This window comes from Scomber japonicus, chromosome 14 (assembly GCF_027409825.1).
Source record: "Scomber japonicus isolate fScoJap1 chromosome 14, fScoJap1.pri, whole genome shotgun sequence".
Lineage (NCBI taxonomy): Eukaryota > Metazoa > Chordata > Actinopteri > Scombriformes > Scombridae > Scomber > Scomber japonicus.
Window position 1 is genome coordinate 21,683,061 of NC_070591.1, and position 21,141 is coordinate 21,704,201.

Genomic DNA, 21,141 nt, shown 5'->3' on the forward strand with positions numbered 1-21,141 from the left:
GTGTTTTTTGGGATAAGGGGTCAAGGTTAAAGGGTCTACAGGAAATGAGTGTAAGTTTATGCAATGCCCCAAAAGTGACCATGAACTGATGGAGGATGTATGAGGGTGAGGTCAATGTTTTTCTTCTTCAGTAAGCTATTGTCATTGACACCTTACCTCTACCTATGAGGGTTGTGCTGATGAGCTCCAGTTGTGAAACTGGGAGGTAGAGTTTGCAGCAGGCATTCCAAGGATAAACGCTTCAGTGCCTGAGCTCGAAAAGTGAAAGCAGTGAGTATTGAATAGACCGCCGTGAACAGGGGAGAATGAGACGTGACGGAGAGAGGTCCTCCCATGTGATGTGACCGTGGCCTCTGACGGACTGTGCTGCTCGTCTGTTTATGGCTCCTCCTGCTACAGTACAGCGGGGCAAGACGTAACAGCAGCGCAGGGGAATAACACACAACCATACGTGTTTTTTTTCTTCCAGGAGCCACGGCGAAAGATGGCAGACCGTGCAATGCTGAAGAAAAAGACATAGATGATGTGCTCAACGTCGCCTCTTCTGCTGTGAAGGCTTCGACATTTCTTCAAGATTAACAACACCCCAAATGAACTCCGTCAGAGCAAGTAACGTTAGCAGAAGACCCAGGCGAGTATCGAGGCCGCGCCCGGTGCAGCCGGAGAGGAACCACCAGGAAAGAGGTAATGTTAGCCAAGCTGGCGTTAGCAGCTGGTGTGCGCTTTGTGGTGTGTGTTTTTGTGATGGGACAGAGCGGACGTTTTTGTTTATGTTCATATACAGTGCGTAAAACGGGATAACGTCGGTCGCCGTGATAAAACAGCGAGTAGCTAACAGCAGTATTGAACGGTCGAGGTGCAGCTAGGAAACACCGAGGCTTTTGTGTTACCTAGCACTCAGGCCGCGCTTTGTTTTGCTTGATTTTTGCCCGGAGTGGGCCTTTCTTTTGCTTGTCTGACCTCTTATCGCTGCTAAAATTTGCCCTTTCCCCCGTCACCTAAAGTTACGTGAATGGTGTAAGTGACATTAAAGAGGTTTGCTTGACTCACAAGTGACAAACGCAGGGAAGGATACACACAAAGTGGTTTTGCCAGTTGTCGTAGCATGCTAACTGAACCTAGCCTCTCTTAGCTGTTATTATTAGCATGTTTGGCTAGCTATCTGTGTCCAGTCTATAAAAGCAGCCCCAGTTTTCATAGCCTTTGCGATGTTAAAATGACTATGCATGTAATTAAAGTAATAGGGTTGCTGTTATAAGTCATTCACATCATGTTTTGTGTTTTTCTGCAGTAACAACAGACTGTACGATGTAAGCGAATACTGGCAGCAATTTTTCAAAGTAAACATTAGCTCTTCAATTAAAGTTGTCAATAGCTGAAAGGCACATGTAGAGACCCGGGCAGTGTGGTGGACACTAATTAGTAACATTAATGGCTGGCCAGGTGGACTAGTGACATGTTTTGATGTTGGACATCATAGTATCAATTGGATGGCAATCAGCAGAGAGTTACCTATTACTTACTTGATGTTTCTCACAAAGAAAGCAGCACATTCATTTTGACAAAACAACCTCATAAAGCATGACCTCTCAAGCTCAACCTGATGATGAATATGATCAGATTTCTCAACTGTCTCAATTCATGACCTGCCAAGGTGCCAATTTCCCACCATCTGGCTGTAACAGTATAGCTCTTTTTTTGCCCACTTTATGTAATTCTCAGTGGGACTGATGGTCACCTGTTCTTAAATGTGTTTGAAGGACCTATACATGGTTTTTGTTTGCAATTTCAGAGAAGAAGCTTTTGCTGACCCAGTTTGTTGCATAGGCAGTGTTTGTAGTGGTTACTGGTCTAGTAGCTGGGGAGAGTCATCTTTGCAACCAGAGCAACAAGCAGACAAGAATTTGCATCTCCCATCAGGGGTGGCTATCACCTCATCATGCCGTAGTGAATAGCCTTGTAAATAGAAGTCAGGTTTAGCTCAGGGTTGATGCTACGGTTGGTTTTCTTCTGTTGATTGAATCCCGCTCTTGATAGGATCTCTAATCAATTTGTAGCATACAGAGCAGGTAATGAACAGAACTGTTTTTGTTTCTTGTGGGGTTTTTTGTTCTGTGACTGATAAATTCTGTTAGGTGATTGCTTCTGGTAATATGTTCTACTGCTTTTTTTCTGAAACATTTTTTGTTTAAAACCTCAAATCATAATCATCTATGGATGACTATAAATTGATGTATAAAATTAAAATTTGCAGTTGAACTAAAGACGTGAAACACGCATGTAAATTGTTATCCGTCCGTGCAAATTAAGCTACATGTGTTTGAGGGTTTCACAGTATAAAAGATTACACCACAAAGCGCACAAGAGAAAAAATAAACACACACTGACTGAGTATTATTTAGTGATTGTAGTCATTGAGCGATAACTATCGAGTGGTTATCGATGAATGTCCAGCTGTAAACTCTCTATCATGAGTATGTTGCCTAGATTAGTTCAATGCATGTCATTCCAGGTTTTAATTTTTTACATTTTCCCCCCACCTTTTCAAGATGAGGACGTTCCTGCAGATATGGTCGCAGAAGAATCCGGTCCAGGAGCTCAGAATAGTCCCTACCAGCTTAGAAGAAAGTCTCTACCCAAGAGAACAGTGTGTCCGACAAAGACAAATATGGAGGTAACATTTACAAGGAATCCCTGAAAAACTGTATAAATGATGATAAAAGAGCATGATTTTATTGAACAAAAAACATTAATAAATGTTTCCACTGGCTTTCTCTATCCACAGGGTGCTTCCACTTCAACCACAGAAAACTTTGGACATCGACCTAAGCGCCCCAGAGTTTCAGGAAAGTGTCAAGACTTACCAGGTAATTATGAACACATTATTGACATGACTTGATGTTTCAGGGGAAAAATTGAGCTTATTTTCATTTTCTATCAAACCGTAAGATGGTTTATGTTGTGTCTACCTAGGTGTGCTTAATTTGCATTATTACACTGCAGCCTTTGCAATATGACTACTGTGTACTTTGTAGTGTCTATGCTAAAACTATATATAATTTAATCCTATCACATTGAAATTAGGATGTGACTGTTTGTGGTCTAGTAGTAAAGTACCAGCTCTGGTGGTCTATGAGTGGCTCTTAGATACAGGCCTCCATGCTACCTGTGCAGCCTGCATACTTTTGTGAAGAAGCAGTGTAGTTGTGAAAAAGGAGTCTGTTAAAATTTTCGAACAGTGCGGTAGAACAATTGAAGGGGCAATTCAGATCGTTACATTTCTGAAATATTTCAAAGTAGCCTTCATCATTTCTGCTGTTGTTATTGTGAGTGGAGAGATTCGTCTCGTGATCATGCTATAAATATGCATGTGTGGCATCATCCCAAAAACCCTGTTTACCATTAAACATGTTTTTATTCTAATGCCATGGTCTGTCCCTCCTCCCAGCAGCTCCAGCAGAGCAGTATTTGCAGGAGAAACTTCCAGACGAGGTGGTGCTAAAGATCTTCTCGTACCTGTTGGAACAGGATTTGTGCCGTGCTGCGTGTGTGTGCAAGCGCTTCAGTGAGCTGGCCAATGACCCCATCCTCTGGTGAGACCCGCTGTGTCCAGCACCGTGTTGTAAATCACAGCTGAATGTTCCTGCAACTGTTTTGAAAACCTGATCATTTTCATTTAGTCATCGACTTCCTAAAAAAACACAGCCGTGACAACACACACAAAGTCTTACTGACACCATCGTACGCTGTATTGTAACTAGGGGTGTCACAATCTCAAAATTGGATAAATCGGATATCGATCGAAATGACATCACTATCTCGACCTTCAAAATTAACAGAGAAATAGAGGATGTAGCCACACCCCCAATGTCAAGTCCAGTAGGTGAGTCAAGAGGGGAAAAACACAGATGTGTTGAAATGCGGTGAGTCAACACTACCTCCTCTAACTTGTACCTGCAGCCGGTTAAAAGACACCATGGCAACCGTTGATATAGGAGACATATCAACCGAACTCAAACCCACTCCTGCCTCACTGAAATCACCGGTGTTGAAATATTTTGTGTTCCCCGTGAGTTATGTCAACAATGTTTGCATGTCGATAAGAAAACCACAGTTTGTAAGCTATGTTATGTGCATGTAGCATACCTATTCACAGGCAACATAATAAATATAGCAGGATATCTCTGCAGGCATCATAAACAAGTAGACTTAACCATGAAATCAGCACTGTTAACACAGGCAACTCTTCCCTCCTCATTTGGAGCTCATTCAACTCATGCTAAAGAAATAACTAGTGCTATAGGAGTCTTTGTAGCATCAGACATGCTACTGTTAGGATATAGTTTAAGATTAATTAACATTAGTTGTCACTGCAGTTACAAAAGGGTCACTAGATGATTCTTTGTTTACAGTAAGTTTCTAATTGCTGAAACAAGTTATTGTTACCTTTTTATATTGTTAATGAATAATTTAATTTTGACAGTAAGGCCTTAGTGTGGTACAAACAACTGATGGAGATTATATCACTCATGACTAGTCTAAAAATGGCATCTATGCTAAAAGGACAAAAAAAAAGATTTCGTATCAAATCGTGACCTTCAAATCAAAAATTAAATCGAATCGAGGATTTGGAGAATTGTGACACCCCTAATTGTAACACATAGGAATTCTTCCAGAATTATGAGGATCCCTTCAAACGTATTTGTGCCTTCTTGTTTCAGGAAGAGGCTGTACATGGAAGTGTTTGAGTACACGCGACCCATGATGCACCCTGAGGCGGGGAAGTTCTACCAGATAAACCCAGAAGAATACGAGCAGCCAAACCCGTGGAAAGAAAGTTTTCAGCAGCTGGTATGAAACCTCATGATGACTTACTGATTCACTGCTGATGCTCGTAAAGAGATCTTGCTGGAAGTCTTGCTTACAAGTGTCGGTTAAGTAATAGTGTATTGTAAAAAGGTGTTGAAAGGTTTTGTAATCAAGACAAATTAGATCCTCTTTGCTATCTTTTAATCTTGACACCGATATTTGAGAGTTGCTTCTGCGCAACTTTAAATCCTCTGTGTACAGATGGCTAATGTCATGTGAAAGGGCAACACCACAGGCCATAATGGTGACATTCAGTATGCAGGGTGTAGAAAGGAACTATGTGTTTAAATTGTATTCCTTTGTGATATATCGACCTTTTAGGATAGCTTTCCCTGGACAAAAAATGTTTCAGACGTTTTTCTAATGATGGCTTTTCTCCCCCCCGTCTTGTTAAAAATGTAATGTCAGTGCGATGTCTTTTCTGTCTGATTATTGTGCATTAATATGAATTAGTCTGTTCTGTGATGTGTGAATAATTATGTGACTGTTTCTTTACAGTATAAAGGAGCACACGTTAAACCAGGCTTTGCAGAACATTTCTACAGTAATCCTGCCAGATACAAAGGGAGAGATAACATGTTTGTAAGTGAATTGTTTCTAACATTAAAAAAAAAAAGTCCACTCTTATACTCCAGATATTCACGTAACTTGTTTTTCCTTCTTTTTTCCTTTCCAGTACTATGACACCATCGAGGATGCTCTCGGAGGGGGTCAGGAGCCTCACTTTGATGGCCTGATATTTGTCCACTCTGGTATTTACACAGACGAATGGATTTACATCGAGTCGCCTATCACAATGATCGGAGCCGGTATGTGTGTCTGAAGTGTAATGGGTCATTTTCACAGTGTAGTTGGTTAGTCTGCTCTCTCATTTGAAACTTTACTGTTTTGCAGCTCCTGGAAAAGTAGCTGAGAAAGTCATCATCGAGAACACCAGAGACTCCACATTTGTATTCATGGAAGGCTCAGAAGATGCTTATGTTGGATACATGACCATCAGGGTGAGATTTCTTTAATACTGTGTTATGTTAATGTGTTATTTGAAGTCAGAGTTATAGTTATGGTCATAGCGGTTGCAGTTGTTAATAACTAACCGCCGACCGTCCTGTTCACTGCAGTTCAACCCTGATGATAAATCCGCCCAGCACCACAACGCACACCACTGCTTGGAGATCACAGTCAACTGCAGCCCCATCATTGACCACTGCATCATACGCAGCACATGCACAGGTAAGGATGCAGCTACTACTTTGCTTTGTGAACAGGTGTATGTGTCTAAAGCCTGATTTGTACTTCTGCGTCGAGGGAACGCGTTGCTAGGGGGTGTGACTGTGTGTGTGTGTGTGTGTGTGTGTGTGTGTGTGTGTGTGTGTGTGTGTGTGTGTGTGTGTGTGTGTGTGGGTTTCAGAGGAGTCTCTATCTGTATCCTTGTTTATCTTCCGGTCACAGTAGCATGTAGCATTGCGCTATGTGCGCTAATAACAGAAAACGCATACCTTTTGTTCATTATTAAAATAAAGCAACTGCTGGAGGAACTGATGTTTTGATTGGTTGTGTTAATAAATCCATATCCTGCTCGTTTCAGTGGGGTCAGCCGTCTGTGTCAGCGGTCAGGGCGCTTGTCCCACAATCAAGCACTGCAACATCAGCGACTGTGAAAACGTTGGCCTTTACATCACTGACCATGCACAGGTAAGGCACTCCTTTCTAGCTGTACTGTTAGATATCACTTTAACACTTGAAGCTGTTTAAACTTAACTTTTTATTAGATTAGGTTTTAACTTATTCATCTTTGTTCAGGGAATTTATGAGGACAACGAGATCTCAAACAACGCTCTGGCTGGGATCTGGGTGAAAAACCACGGCAACCCAATTATAAGGCGGAATCACATCCACCACGGCAGAGATGTGGGAGTTTTTACGTTCGACCACGGCATGGTAAACTATAGCTCTCCACTGTTGATTAATCCATTGTAATTAATTGTGTCAGTCGGTGCTCATGAACTCAGGAGTTACTGCTATTTTATGTTTTTTTAAAAAATCATTTCCAGGGTTACTTTGAGAGCTGCAACATCCATAGGAACCGTATTGCCGGGTTTGAGGTGAAGGCGTACGCCAATCCAACAGTGGTTCGCTGTGAGATCCATCACGGCCAGACAGGGGGCATCTACGTGCATGAAAAGGGCCGCGGTCAGTTCATCGAAAACAAGATCTATGCAAATAACTTTGCTGGTGTGTGGATCACCTCTAACAGTGACCCCACAATAAGGTCAGTGTGAAAAATACTTAATTGAAAAGTATCATTTCAAATTGGGCACTCATGTACAGATGATATCTGAAATGTGTTGTTTTGTCCAACTACAGGGGCAATGCCATTTTTAATGGTAACCAAGGTGGAGTGTATATTTTTGGTGATGGCCGAGGCCTCATTGAAGGGAACGACATCTACGGTAATGCCTTGGCAGGGATTCAGATCAGGACGAACAGCTGTCCTATCGTCAGACACAACAAGATCCACGATGGCCAGCATGGCGGCATATACGTGGTAAATATTTTCAAAACATTTCCAGACATTAAAACCACAAAGTTTAAATGTAGTCTTACACCTTCACACCTTTTTTACTTTCATATGGTATGATTTCGTTTTGTCACGCAGCATGAAAAAGGACAAGGCGTCATCGAGGAGAACGAAGTGTACAGCAACACGCTGGCAGGAGTGTGGGTGACAACAGGCAGTACGCCAGTGCTGAGGAGGAACAGGATACACAGTGGGAAGCAGGTAAGACTTCAAGTCTGATGACTAGAAATGTCAAATGACAACTCTAAGACAAATGTGAGGTCCCATACCTGTATGACAAATAGAAATCTTCCATATAAACAAGGAATAAATGAATATGTTTTTGTTAAACTACTTTTTTTTTTCCCAGGTCGGCGTCTATTTTTATGACAATGGTCATGGCGTGCTGGAAGACAACGACATCTACAATCACATGTATTCTGGAGTTCAAATTAGGTATGTGAGAAACATCTACAATGACAAAAAGATTGTATTACAAAAGTCTCAATAATCAGCATTAGTGCAGCAGTGGATCAACTATACTTCTTTGTCACCCTCCCCCCCTTTTTTTGGACAGAACTGGCAGCAATCCCAAGATCAGGCGGAACAAGATCTGGGGAGGTCAGAATGGAGGCATTTTGGTTTACAACTCAGGTAAGACTTTATCTTTTCTGCTTTATATTTTCTACAGAAAGACATGGAATCCCTCCAGTCCTCTAATGTACGACCTCTGACAGTGTGACCGCAGCTCTCCCCTGTCGCCTTAATAATGAAACATGCTTATTTTGTATGTGTATATGTTTTGCAGGCCTAGGCTTTATTGAGGACAATGAGATCTTTGACAATGCTATGGCAGGAGTGTGGATTAAGACAGACAGCAACCCCACTCTGCGGAGGAATAAGATCCATGACGGGAGAGATGGGGGGATATGTATATTCAATGGAGGAAGAGGTAACTCTTACGAAAGTGCACGTATACCATCGCAGTTTTTAGGCCACAGTAAAGCAATTGCTAGTTTTATATCCTACCTGTAGGATACTAGTACAGCGTGTGTTCATGTCAGTAGTTTGACTCTGTTTTCTGTTATTCTCAGGTTTGCTAGAGGAAAACGACATCTTCAGAAATGCCCAAGCGGGAGTCCTCATTAGCACCAACAGTCACCCCGTACTGAGGAAAAACAGGATATTTGACGGCTTCGCTGCAGGTGGGTAACACCAGCGCACAGGCTGTTATCTGTCATTATTATTATTATGGCTTTTTAACATGCTTACGAAAATATTTATGTAAACAAACTGTTCTTAATTGAAACTAGGAAGTCTTTATTTGAACTATGATTTCCTGCACTAGGTATCGAGATCACCAATCATGCCACAGCGACCCTAGAGGGAAATCAGATCTTCAACAATCGCTTCGGGGGGTTGTTTCTTGCATCTGGTGTCAATGTTACAATGAAAGGTACTTTTTTTGTTGTTGACATATTTGCTTGTTAAATGATGAATTTCTATAACTGCAGTTTACCAATTACTGTTTTTTTTCCTTTCAGATAATAAAATAATGAACAATCAAGATGCCATTGAAAAGGCTGTGAGCAGAGGTCAGTGCCTGTACAAGATTTCAAGTTACACCAGCTACCCAATGCACGATTTTTACAGGTAATTCATGTTTTTTGCTGGCGAGCAAGTCGACTACAACCTCCCCATCTGTTTTCTTGCGAGTTCTGACGGATACAATTTGGCTCCCCGCAGGTGTCACACCTGTAACACAACAGACCGCAACGCCATCTGTGTGAACTGCATCAAGAAGTGTCACCAAGGACACGACGTGGAGTTCATCAGACACGATAGGTGAGCCTTACTGACCCGTGTTACTACAAATGAATGATATGATTTACATAAGCCCTTTGTGATTGTCACTACATGAACTGGTCTTGTAACACTTGGCTTGTGAATGGGACTTTAGAAAAAGCGTGATCATGAGTCTCCGTACATTTAAAAGAAATCCTGCACATCTATAACATCGTCACACTCACATAGTCAAAACCTAGTGACAACATTACCCATGATGCAACTAGACCAGTTGAGGAGTGTTCTGCTAGTAGCAGCCTCAAGCAGAGATGAGGAACTGGCCACAGAGATCTGGTACCCTAACTTCTTTTTAACTCCACACCGCAGATATTTTACATTAGATTTTGCACTTCCCCTTTTAATGAACTGGAATGAAGGACAACTCATAATAATATTATATATAGTGTTCTATTAATTACTGACTGTGACTTGTATTAATTACTAACTGTGACTTTTATTGATTACGGACGAAGCAAGGCAGGCATAAGAAAGACATTCTGACATTCAATTTAAAGGTTTTATCTACCCAAATTTCAATATCCATTACAAACAGATCAGTTTAGCTCTGCTGAGGTTCAGATATCGTCCATGTTACAGCAGAGGTGAACATAAATAATTGGACCACCCACAACCCTAGATACCAATCACACCAGACATAATTGCTGTAGACCTCAAAGAGCCAGTCATATCTCAATCAGTCACGCTTGTTCAGAGATTCAAAGAGGTCGCAGCACTGTCAGGCTTAATGAATGGAGTGAAACCCATTTTCACCTCATTTATATTATCAGGCCAAGAAAGGAGAATCTTGTGTGAAGAACTGATGTATGCCAGCTCTCACACAGAAACATGAATTACATCTATTGATGTGTGGCAGCTTTACTTGGGGGGCTGAGCTTTATATCAATATTATGATATTAGAATCAATATCATCTTAGATTTTGGATATCATAATATGGTGATATGGCATAAGTTTAGACTTTTCCTGGTTTTAAAGGCTGCATGACAGTGAAGTAATGCATCTGAACTTGACTGTTCTAGCTGTACTATTATTTGCATTTAGAATAGAATAGCATAGTCTTGTATTGTCATTGTACATGTACAACAAAATTGAAAGCAATCCTTATGGTGCCATAAGTAAGAAAGAAGGTGCTTATAAATGAATTAAATAAATAAGGAATTAGTACTTTAGTACTACGTTACACACAAAATTGTCATTGCAGTTAGTACAGGATCAGGTTTTTGGAGCATTTAGAGCAGTTATTGCTTTAGAATAAAAACTTTTTTTTACCTGCTTGTCTGTGTTTTAAATGTCCACTTACTTATTATATCCACATTACTGATGGTGATTTATCAAAAATCTAATTGTGTCAATATTTTGTGAAAACACCAATAGCCATCCCTACAATATTGTTGCATATCAGTATTGAGGTATTTTACCCATATCGCCCAGTTTTAGTAAGAAGTGATCCAAAAGGGTATAAATGCAGGGTTTTGTTTGTAATCCTTTCTTTTCTTCTCTCCACCTGTAGATTCTTCTGTGACTGTGGTGCTGGAACGCTGTCAAATCCTTGCACGTTAGCCGGAGAGCCAACTCATGACACCGACACACTGTACGACTCGGCCCCTCCTATAGAGTCCAATACACTGCAGCACAACTGAGCTCAAGACCATATTGTGCTTCAGCAGTAATTGACATGAGACACTTTAAGTTCTGCAGTGGAGGAAACCCAAACTTCAAACACAGATTCACTCTGACAGAGCATATACAGTGACTGTAAAAAAGAAAAAAGAAAAAAAAAAGAGACTTGGACATGAATATGCTAAAAGGAGACATTTAGAGAAAAAGAAGGTGATTATGGATGCCTCGCTTTTTCTTTTCCTTTAATTATTTTATATATATAAAAAAAAAAAAGTTGACATTAATGGGACAGAGCAGAAGAGCGTTTGACTCAGGGTTTGTGGGCGTGTTGAGTTGGTCAAGTAAGTGAAATAGCTGAAAGATGGACAAAAGCCGTCGAGGCTCATCTGCTTTTGAGAAGTGGAAAAACGAGATTCCGCAGTCGTGTACAGACCCATCGTGGACAGACGCTCAGTCAGCCGAGGCACAACTTTTCTCATGTGGAGGCAAAAAAGCCCCGAATACAACAATGCTTCCATCACTGGGCAACCGACGTGCTCGTATGATAACGTACGAGAAAAACGACCTAGCACTTCAGCTTTTTCCCCCCCTCAAGACAACTGTTGAGATTTGATTTTAATGCTTTTTTGTGTAGTTTTGTATTTTCATGCAAAAATCTTACTGTACTTGAATGTCTTTATTTTATTAAATGTGTTAATTTTTTTGGTTATTATACCCTAGAATTGCTGTAATTATACTCATGTCGCAGTATCTAACTTCTTTCTGTGAAAGAGATCAGAGGAAAGAGAGGAAAACACTACACACTTTCTCCAGCAATGTTGACTCATTTTTACATTTGCAATACAGAGAAACAGATGCTGAAATGTGCTTTCACAAGACTCGTATGAGTTTTTTTTTCTGTTTGGGACCGCATTATACATGCACGTCTTTGTAAGGGAACTGAATAATTGTAATATTTTAGTCTGTGTTTTGTTTTTTTACATAATCTATGCATATTTCTGTTTGTATTGGCCCATAAAAGACTCCACTTTACAGGATGCTCTGATGAGAGACTTGGGGCAAAATCAATCATGTGTACTCAAGACTTTCAGGTATTATAACAATTTAAGTTTGTGTAGTTAGATGAACCCATGATATCCTAATGGAACATCCTCCTGTTTACTTATTCACCAAATAAACACATTTTTGGTTAGAGGATTACAATGGATGTCAGGAAATTATCTAATGACATTTAGGTGATTGTACCTCATGCGATTTATCAGTTTTGTATATTATGAAATTTCTATCCATCTTGCCTTGAATTAAAAATCAACAATTACCTTTCTCCCACCAACTCCGGTTATAAACTGCAATAAGTGCTGCTTCTTGGCCCAGTAAGATACACAATCTTTAAACTTTATTGTTCATCTCCACTTTGATCAAGACCTAGAAATGAAAAAGGACGAGTCTTGTGAAAGCAAAGCTAATTTAGATATTTTTTTTTTCCTTTTTTGCCAATGTTGCTGGAGAATTTAAAAGGCTTTTACTCTACTGAAGCTGAGACAAGTATCTATATACAGCGCTATATGGTTTCATTGCCCTCCCCCCTTCTTCCCCTCCCCATTCATGTGTACTGGTGATTGTGGGTTCTCATACAGACTGAAATGTATGCATGTATCATAACATCTAGACTTAATATATTGTGAAGTATTCAATAACCGTTATGTAGGCGCTAGCGTGAATTAAAAGGGTTTAATTTCCTAGATGAAACATTGTCATTTTTTAAAAATAAACTTTATTAGATCATTACAGTAGTGTTTTTTCTAGTACTGAGATAACAAAAAAACCATCAGCAAGAACGAAACCTGTTTACAATCTACAGGGTGTTGATCATCTGAACAAGTGATGCAAAGTGTGTGTTTCCCAGTGAAGTGTCCTCAGCAAACAGGCACAGCTTCCTGTAAGAGAAGAGGGAGAGAAAATTATAATTAAGTTCCCTGTTATGGATGTCACTTCAGTATTATGTGGTAAAAACTCTCCAGAATATTAATACATACTTGAAAAGTCTGAGGCTGATGGTGCTCTTCTCAAACTCTTTGGCCTTTCTGTGTCCTGATTGAATGACTGCCTCTGGCAGGCTGGCGAGCCGAGCGGCGTTGAAGCCGTAGCTCTTTGGACAAGCCCCAGTGATGAACTTGTAGAGGAATGTGATTGTCTCTTGGCTCGGGTCCTCACATTCATTCTCCACCATGCACGCCTGAAAGTGACAAAAGATGATTCATTGTACTTAGGGATAATAAGATCAAGTTACAGGGAAGTCCGAAGACAACTGGACACTACTGCTCATATCGAAAAGTAATTGAGAGCAACGGTAAAACTACAGAGCCTGCCAAGAACAAGGGTCAGGTTGTTAATTTAAAACATAATAAATAATTCATAGCTGCTGAGTTGTTCCATTGACAAATTGTGTACATAAACATAAATTAATTCCCTCTACATCACTGCAATAATAAATACTCCAATTGTTTCAGTTGGAGAAGCATCCAGAGTGTTCGCTATAGTCTAGCAGCTATGTTTAGTGTAGAGGTGATAGATTACTAGATTTATTCTTTTTTATTATTCAGCAGTCAGTTTTATTGGTCAAATCTATGAGCACATAAGGAATGTAAGTGGTTTCCAGTAGCTGAATAATGTCTTTATACACGTACAAGGACAACAAAGCTGCTGTTTGGCTTGTCTTGTCCCCTCTTTTAGGTACAAGATCCTGCTACGCTGGAATATGTTTCAGCTGTTTGTGGACAGCTTTGGCTTCAAGGTGCAGACAAGTCATTATAAGTCTGGTCAAAATGAAAGTACAAACTATCAGGTTATGAGTTTTATTTTTACTCTCAACTGAGATGGGTTGATATTATGTGATCAGTAAGAGATGGTTTCTGCTCAATTGAGACAAGCTGAAAAAACGACAACTATAAAAAACATGATTACAAGACCAAATAAGAAATCTGTTTGCAGAAATTACAAGTGATACTTCTCCCAGCCTCTGCATGATTCCCAGGAATAATTATCTTTTTTTAGAAGTAATTAAAAAGTTAATTGTCTGTAGCAAAGGTATTCCAAACAGGAAAAACTTGTACGTAAGATTTGAAGTGTATACAACTGAATATAAATTAGACTTGATTACAGACATTTAACACAATGACATGACTTAAAATTTCTCTACATTATAATTAGAGACTCTCAGCATTTAACATTGTTACATTAAAACCGAGGCTGTTATTGTTGCTTGTGCATGGCTGTATTTAGCCTGTTTTGCACTGAGGTACTCACCATGTGGCCCAACCGCACAGCAGGGTTGTTGGCGTAGTCCTCCACCAGGGAGTGGTAATGTGTGGAAAAGAGGGTGCGACAGCAGATCTTCTCAGCAAGCTCCTTCACAACAGCGCTGGCGATCGCTGTGCCATCATATGTGGCTGTGCCCCTTCCTGCAAACAGTTCACAGCTCAATGATTACACAACAAAAACAAGTGCAGAGCTGAACAGTGTTCAGTGTGTACTATGATGTATATCTTCATTATGAATAAACTATAATTCACTAAAACTTACCTAATTCATCTAGGAGCACAAGGGAGTGTGTAGTGGCATGGTGCAGGATGCTGGCAGTCTCACTCAGCTCCACAAAGAAGGTACTCTCTCCTACAGCAGACATAATACATGTTCAGCCCACAAAGTGGAAGCTCGGGACATTACTTCTTACTGAATACGTTAAAGGAGTCTGTGATGTTACCGGCCATAATACGATCCGAGGCTCCCAGCCGAGTGAAGACTCTGTCAACTGGTGTGAAGCGCAGGCTTTCAGCAGGAACGTAGCAGCCCAGCTGAGCCAGGACGATCACGAGTCCACACTGCACCAAACAACAGTATCTCGATATTAAAGGGGGAACATAACACAAACCTGTACCTGGTTGTGGTATTCAAATTATTTCAACACATTTACATATTTCTGGAAGTGTTTTTTGCATCTTTATATTAATGTTCAAAACAATGAACATTTATTTATCTGCATGCATCCATAAATGACCCACCTGTCTCATGAGAGTAGACTTTCCACCCATGTTCGGGCCTGTGACGAGGACACATGAGGCATGGCTTTCCTCCTCATTCTCACTGCTACCAGCACAGCCGATGTAAATGTCATTCGGGATAAAGTCATCCCCAAAAAAGGTCTTTGTGACACATGGGTGGCGGGATCCAGTGAGGTCAAGGAAGGGTGCTAATTGGTCATCACCTTCAGGGAGCAGCACCTGTGGCCTGGTCATTGATCCATCTCCTCCCTGACTGTAGCGTGACATGGCCAACAGCACATCTGAAAATAGACAATGACTTATTATTTATCAGTTATATATATATATATATATATATATATATATATATATATATGTATAGTTATAAATATATCATTTGCTTCTTGCATGTGTAGCCTTTAAAAAAAGGTAAGACTTGAAAGCTGAATTAGGTGGTTTGATTTTGCAGCTCAGACCAAATATGACCAGAGGCAGAAGCATAGCCCGGTACTACAAAAACACATTATAAGCACATTATGTTACTGCAACAGAGTTTCATAAACAAACTGTACAATTATCTCTTAGGAGCAAACATGCAGAACTGTTTTCATAACTGTGAAAAAAACTATTTAGCCAAGTGTGAATATAATATCTACTTAGTGACAGCTATATCATAACAAGCACTCAGTCTGCTGTGCATCATCTTAAATACACTTTATGGAAATGCATCAGCAGCACCTGCAGGAAATGATTCAGGGCAGACACCTGCGATGCAAACTCAATTTCAAGTTTTGTTTTTTTTTTCCAGAGAGGAATTTACCCTGAGGACCCACTCGAGAGTGTGTTTTGTGCTGCAGTAATTAAAAATGAGACAAAATGAGTGATGGTTGCTGGGAAAAATATGCTGATTAACAGGAATAAAAGGATGTTATTACCAAGCACCGCCATGCACTCCACACCAGTCTTCCAGTCTTTGTAGTTTTTGTCGAAGTTGTAGAAGAGCCTCCTCATGCAGTCTTTCAGAGCAGCGTCTCTCTTCTCCTCCAATCCTTGCAGCTCAGAGAACAGCCGCTCAGTCTCCTTTGTCACGTAACGCTTCCAGCCTTTTTTTGTCGACTTCACCTCGTATTCTTCGGGAATATTCCTTTCCGAGACGCTGTCGGGCACCTCCATCTGAAAGCGGTTTCGCCCAGTGCCCCAGTAGGCCATGCTTTTACAGCCCAGTCTTTTTTTCTGTCTGTCCAGGTAATCCTGCAGCTCTCGCTCGCAGTTCTTGATCCCAGTTAGAGCCTGGTCAAACTCTGGGTCAAAGCCAGCTTTAGGGGTTATGTTGCCGGTAGTGCGAGCTTTCTGGTGGTCGAAAGCCGTCTCCCAGCGCTTAAGTTCAGCAGAGAGGTCTGGAAAGAGGCCATCCTTTTCACCCTTCAGACTGACCACTTGGGTAAGTAAGTCAGACTGAAATTGGGCAGAAATTGGAGAAAGGACAGAAATGATCTCCTGCATGGTCTGGAACCCTTCAAGTGCTGTGAGGAAGTCTGCTATCTTGCGCTTGCTATAGGTGACCTCCTCATAGAGAACCGCTCTGCTGTCTGGATGGTCCTGGCTCTTCAGAGGAGTGCCGATGCTGTGAATTTTACTCAGGAGACGTTCCAAATCTGGGAGCTTCTTCAGCAGGTCTGTAACCTCAGTAGCCTGAGCCTGAAATCCCATCAGGTCGTCCACTGCGTCCAGTCTGTCCCTGATTGATGAAGGGTTACAGAGAGGAGCACACAGCCACTGCTTCAGCAGCCTCTTGCCAAACGGGGTAGAGCAGGTGTCCAATCGCTCCAACAGTGTCCCCTCTGTTCCTCCTAAGCCATTCTGAAAGATTTCTAGGTTCGCCAGAGTCACTCCGTCCAAGACCATGCGCTGACGAGTCCGAGCAAAAAAGCTGGTGGGTCCAGCGGCTTTCTCCATCTCAACATCAACAGGGACATATTCTTCAAAGTTGGCCATGGAGAGCAGCTCCTGGTCTACCAGACACTTCTTCAAATAGAAAATGCATCCGCCCAGTGCTGACAGTGCCAGCTCGTAGCCCTCCTTTGGGGTAAGGCACAGTGAATCACTCTCAGAGGTCATCTTTTTTAGAAGAGGAGGAAGAAAGCTCTTCCCTGTCCCCTCATCCTTGGCAGCGGTGTCACTGAAGTAATCTTCTTCTGAGAGGGTTTTAAGAGTTTTTTGAGCATCCCAGAACTGAGTGCCCGCATTGAGTCCTTCCTGCAGAGCAGAGGACAGAGACGCCTTGAGTATTTTGCGTGTTTCAACAGATGGGTTACCCCTTTCAAAGAGCACCTCGGCGGGGGCAAAGTGTGCTATCAGGGTGCGCAGACGCGAGCAGTGACGATCATCTGTGAACTGACCAATATGAAAATAACCCACGGACGTGTCTACAAAGCTCACTCCATATGTGCGGCATCGACCAGAGCTCTCCTCTTCAGCCTTTTCCTTTAAACTCAGCAGGAACTTGCTCTGACTTTCTGAAGGAGCTCCGTCCAGCACGCTGTAAGTTTGGGTTCCTCGTGTGATAATCCGGCACACTTCTCTTCTCACCACACGGTCAAACTTGGTGGGCTTCACCATGGTCTTACAGCGTGCTTCCATCATGTCTGGGGTCTCCGTCTGCTCTACACGAGCCACCTTGTAGCCTTTTTGGACCAGAACATCTGAGAAACGTGCAAAGCCGATCTCTGGGAAGCCAGAGTGCGCCCAGCTTCCCTTCATGAAAGTTAGTGCCAACTCGTTGACTCCAATCACAGCATCCATGTGGTAGAGCTCGTAAAACTTCCCCACCTTATAGAAAATGACTGTGTCTAACATCTCAGATTTGAGCTGCCACCAGCGGCGCATACCAGGGGTGCTTCTGTTTAGAAAGTCTTCCGGCACATACAGGTTGGTAGGATCGTAGTCATCCTCTGTCTGCCGCCGCCTTTGTCTGTCTTTCCTCCTGCCGTCCTGCAACCACTCTAGCTTCTCATGGTCCCAAACTGTGGCGCTTCCACTGGAGCCTGAGCCATTTGCCTGGCTCTCAAAGCTGTCAGGAGCAGAGAAAGCTGACAAACGGGACTTTACGTCGACTGCAATAGCTGTTGGAGGTCGCTTTGGTGCACTAGGCAGGATGATGGATGGCTTTTCCTTTTTATCAGCAGGCTTTTCTGCAGGACGTTTGCGCTTTATAGGTTTAACAGGGCTGTCAACTTCTGACTCTTGTGTGCTCTCCTCTTGCTCCCCTTCACTGCTCACTGTTCCTTCCTCCTCTTCATCCTCACTGCTGCTTGCTGCATGTTCTGGCTTGAATTCCTCATCTGATGCATCACTGTCTGAGGCTACAATGATACGACGGCGCTTGGCCTTATTTCCTTTTTCTGTTGAACCACGGGATGAACGTCGACTGTCCTTGGATGACTTCACATTCTTTTTTGCCTGTTCATCCTCATCACTGACCTCTTCGTCAGTCACTGTTGAATTGTCAAGCTGAAACAAATAAGGATCGATAATGAGAACATGAGACTTGCATCACTGATCAGATTAGAAAACAAACACATTGTCTTAATATATAAAACTTTGAAAACAGCACAAAAATAAGTTATTCTAGAAAATGTTGACTTTTTTATGCACATACTAATCAAATATAATCACCTCCATTTCTTCATCATCATCATCATCATCCTCTTCCTCATCTGATGGATCCATGCAGCGAGGCATTTCCAATCTTTTTTCGGGGCTGTCAAACATGAAACTGTCAGCAAGCTCCATTGCACGACGGATTACAGGCTTTCCACTGAAAAACACCCCTCCAGTTTTAGCGTCGCTACTGTCTGAGCCTGCAACACAAACGAGATAAGTCATCATTCAACGATGACAAAAACTATCATGTAGATTACTGGGAAGATAAAGCACATAATAATCAAAACAACAACATACAGGCCAGACATTTCTTGGAATTTATAATAATAATAATAATTGTTATCATTCGTAGTGGTAGCTAACCTTGGTACTCTCTGATATATTTGGTGCTGACCCATCCCCTGGTGGGAGGTTCATCAAAGAAATGGACATGTATGCGTTGACTCCGACCACGGCCTCTCATCTGTTGTCCAGTCAGAGGCTGTGGTACAACCATGCATGGCCACCAAGGGTGACCCTCCAGTTTTGCCCACACAAGAGCACCAGCATTGAAGGAACATGTGGAGCTGGTGAAAGGAAGAAGAAAATTAAAGACAAATGTATATTGACCTAAATCAATGTGGGAATATTATATTCAACGAAGTACAAGGGAAATTAGATGTTTTTCCTCCAAAAGATTATTTTTGAGCATTTTGCCTTCACAGATCACAGTAGACATGCAGACAGAAGTCAGTTTATTGTATATTTTTACCACTACATTTTTCACTTTACTTGTATTTCCCTAAATCATCATGACCTGGGTGCCAGCCATTAATATCATAGCTTAGAGATGACATTATGCTGTCAAGCTGACATGGTCCTGCAGTGTTAAGAACTGTCCAACATTTAGATTGTTGGATGCATTTGTTCCAAAGTTGGAACAAAGCACATCTTAACACCTACACTGTGACAAGGTTTACCAACAATTTTCTCCTATAAACCTGGTATTAACTACAAAGCACAACAATTACAAGTCCTTTTGTATTTTAAGATATATTTTGTTAATAAGCATCTTAATCTGGTATGTAAATTGTTGCTAACGCTGTCAAACAAGACTAACTCAAATTTCATTACGACCTTGGTTAAATTAACTGCATCCAATTTCTCCAGTTTTCCCTTTTAGTTTTAGTTTCAGCAACATGACATGATGCACGCCGTCCAGCGGATGAAGACTAAAACTACACACATGTTTAATGGGGAGGGGGATTGTTGCCATCATAAATTCACAGAGCAAGTATATCAATCATCACCACACCAGCTTATGCGGGGCCAATTTAAGATAGTGAACAGCAGCAAGTGCGGGTCATTATTCAATTTCATGTTTAATCTCTGCTTGTATTCCACGTTGTTTTATTAAAAGAGCTGTTGTATAGTTAGCAAGTAGCAAGAATATAACAGGTCAAATGACTCGTCCAAATGCAGACTTTCCCAATGGACCAAATGCAAACGAGGATTTAACTGCTATTTATTTAGCTTAGCCATTTATAACGGGAAAACAAGCTAACGGGTTTTTCTCGGGCCTTGCATGAGCTCTTCACAAGACGGAAGAAAAACAGTGCAAAACGTGGCTCCAGCAATTACACTGCACCCGACATGAATATCACAGCTAACTCACCTCTCTTTAGTTGTTGGTGTCTTGTTTCCAAACAGTTTGTTGAATCCCCCTTTCGCAGGCTTGGAGTTACTTTTCGGCTTTGCTCTGTTGGTCTTGGTGGGCTGCTGCTGTGCTGCCTGCTTAGCTTGCTCTTTCGGAGAGGAGTTGGACTTTTCGACTGAGGAAGGCAGGTCTGCCTCGGTCGGAGAAGGGCTGGGTTTCGGCTTGGATACCGGTGGCGGAGACTTAGTGAAGAAATTGAAAAGAGAGCTTTGTTTCGCCATTTGTCCGAGTTGAAAAGAAGCTATTTTTGTGATAATCCTAAGAGCAGTGTGCCACAGCTCCCTGCATCACCTAGCACTCTGCTAGACAGCGTCACGGAGCTCTGTTCGCGGGAAAGGCACTCATTGGGTCAAGTGGGCGTGGACAGCGAGTCTCCTCAAATCACAGGCGAATACACTAAAACATGGAAGTCATGTGGCTCCCCTTCTTGGCGCTAAGAGAAACGTTTTCTACATGGTAACCCTAGACTTGCCATATAAACTCTCGCGAGAATTGTGCACGTTGTTTGTCATTGTGGAAAATAATTACGTTTTATAATGTGACCGTGATTATTGTTAAGATCTGGTTAGGTTCATGCACAGCAACTCTTAGTTAGGCTTAAGGAAAGATCATGGGTTGAGTTAAAACGATCATTCTCGCGAGAACTTTCGCAAATCTAGGGTTACTAGACCAGCAAGACACGTCCAAGGGTTTTTCCTTCCTGTTTATAGCTTTATTACCGAGCACATGCGCATAAAAGAGAGCGATGTATACAAGAATAAAGTTGCAAATTACATTTTCACATTAGCAAAAGCCAATTACAAATAGGATTACAAATACACAGATATAAGAT

General features: G+C 41.6%; 2 protein-coding genes across 4 annotated transcripts; one reads left to right on the plus strand and one right to left on the minus strand.

The window, feature by feature from the left end:
• Positions 1–390: 390 nt before the first annotated feature.
• On the plus strand, positions 391–12,695 carry fbxo11a (F-box protein 11a). 3 transcript variants are annotated; one of them, XR_008322919.1, is made up of 22 exons: positions 391–684; positions 2,550–2,674; positions 2,786–2,867; positions 3,449–3,593; positions 4,722–4,851; positions 5,368–5,451; positions 5,546–5,678; positions 5,764–5,870; positions 5,988–6,099; positions 6,455–6,561; positions 6,670–6,807; positions 6,921–7,138; positions 7,234–7,414; positions 7,526–7,648; positions 7,797–7,882; positions 8,004–8,080; positions 8,235–8,378; positions 8,521–8,631; positions 8,775–8,882; positions 8,971–9,021; positions 9,173–9,271; positions 10,801–10,937. XR_008322919.1 is itself a non-coding variant. In XM_053332978.1 (22 exons), exons 1-22 carry the CDS (start codon positions 591–593, stop codon positions 10,928–10,930), a joined length of 2,643 nt encoding a protein of 880 aa, XP_053188953.1. In that variant the 5' UTR covers positions 392–590; the 3' UTR covers positions 10,931–12,695. The 3 variants fall into 3 exon arrangements, 2 of the variants coding, with proteins under 2 accessions (XP_053188953.1, XP_053188954.1); XM_053332978.1 differs by having other exon boundaries at positions 392–684; positions 8,971–9,079; positions 10,801–12,695; XM_053332979.1 differs by having other exon boundaries at positions 392–684; positions 3,452–3,593; positions 8,971–9,079; positions 10,801–12,695.
• Positions 12,696–12,730: 35 nt separating this feature from the next.
• On the minus strand, positions 12,731–20,560 carry msh6 (mutS homolog 6 (E. coli)). The gene is made up of 10 exons (XM_053332977.1): positions 20,268–20,560; positions 18,977–19,179; positions 18,626–18,810; positions 15,886–18,460; positions 14,972–15,252; positions 14,674–14,791; positions 14,493–14,582; positions 14,217–14,371; positions 12,947–13,146; positions 12,731–12,847 (listed from the first exon to the last, which is right to left on the minus strand). The coding sequence occupies exons 1-10, from the start codon at positions 20,528–20,530 to the stop codon at positions 12,766–12,768; spliced, it is 4,152 nt and encodes a 1,383-aa protein (XP_053188952.1). The 5' UTR covers positions 20,531–20,560; the 3' UTR covers positions 12,731–12,765.
• Between the last annotated feature and the right edge of the window lie 581 nt (positions 20,561–21,141).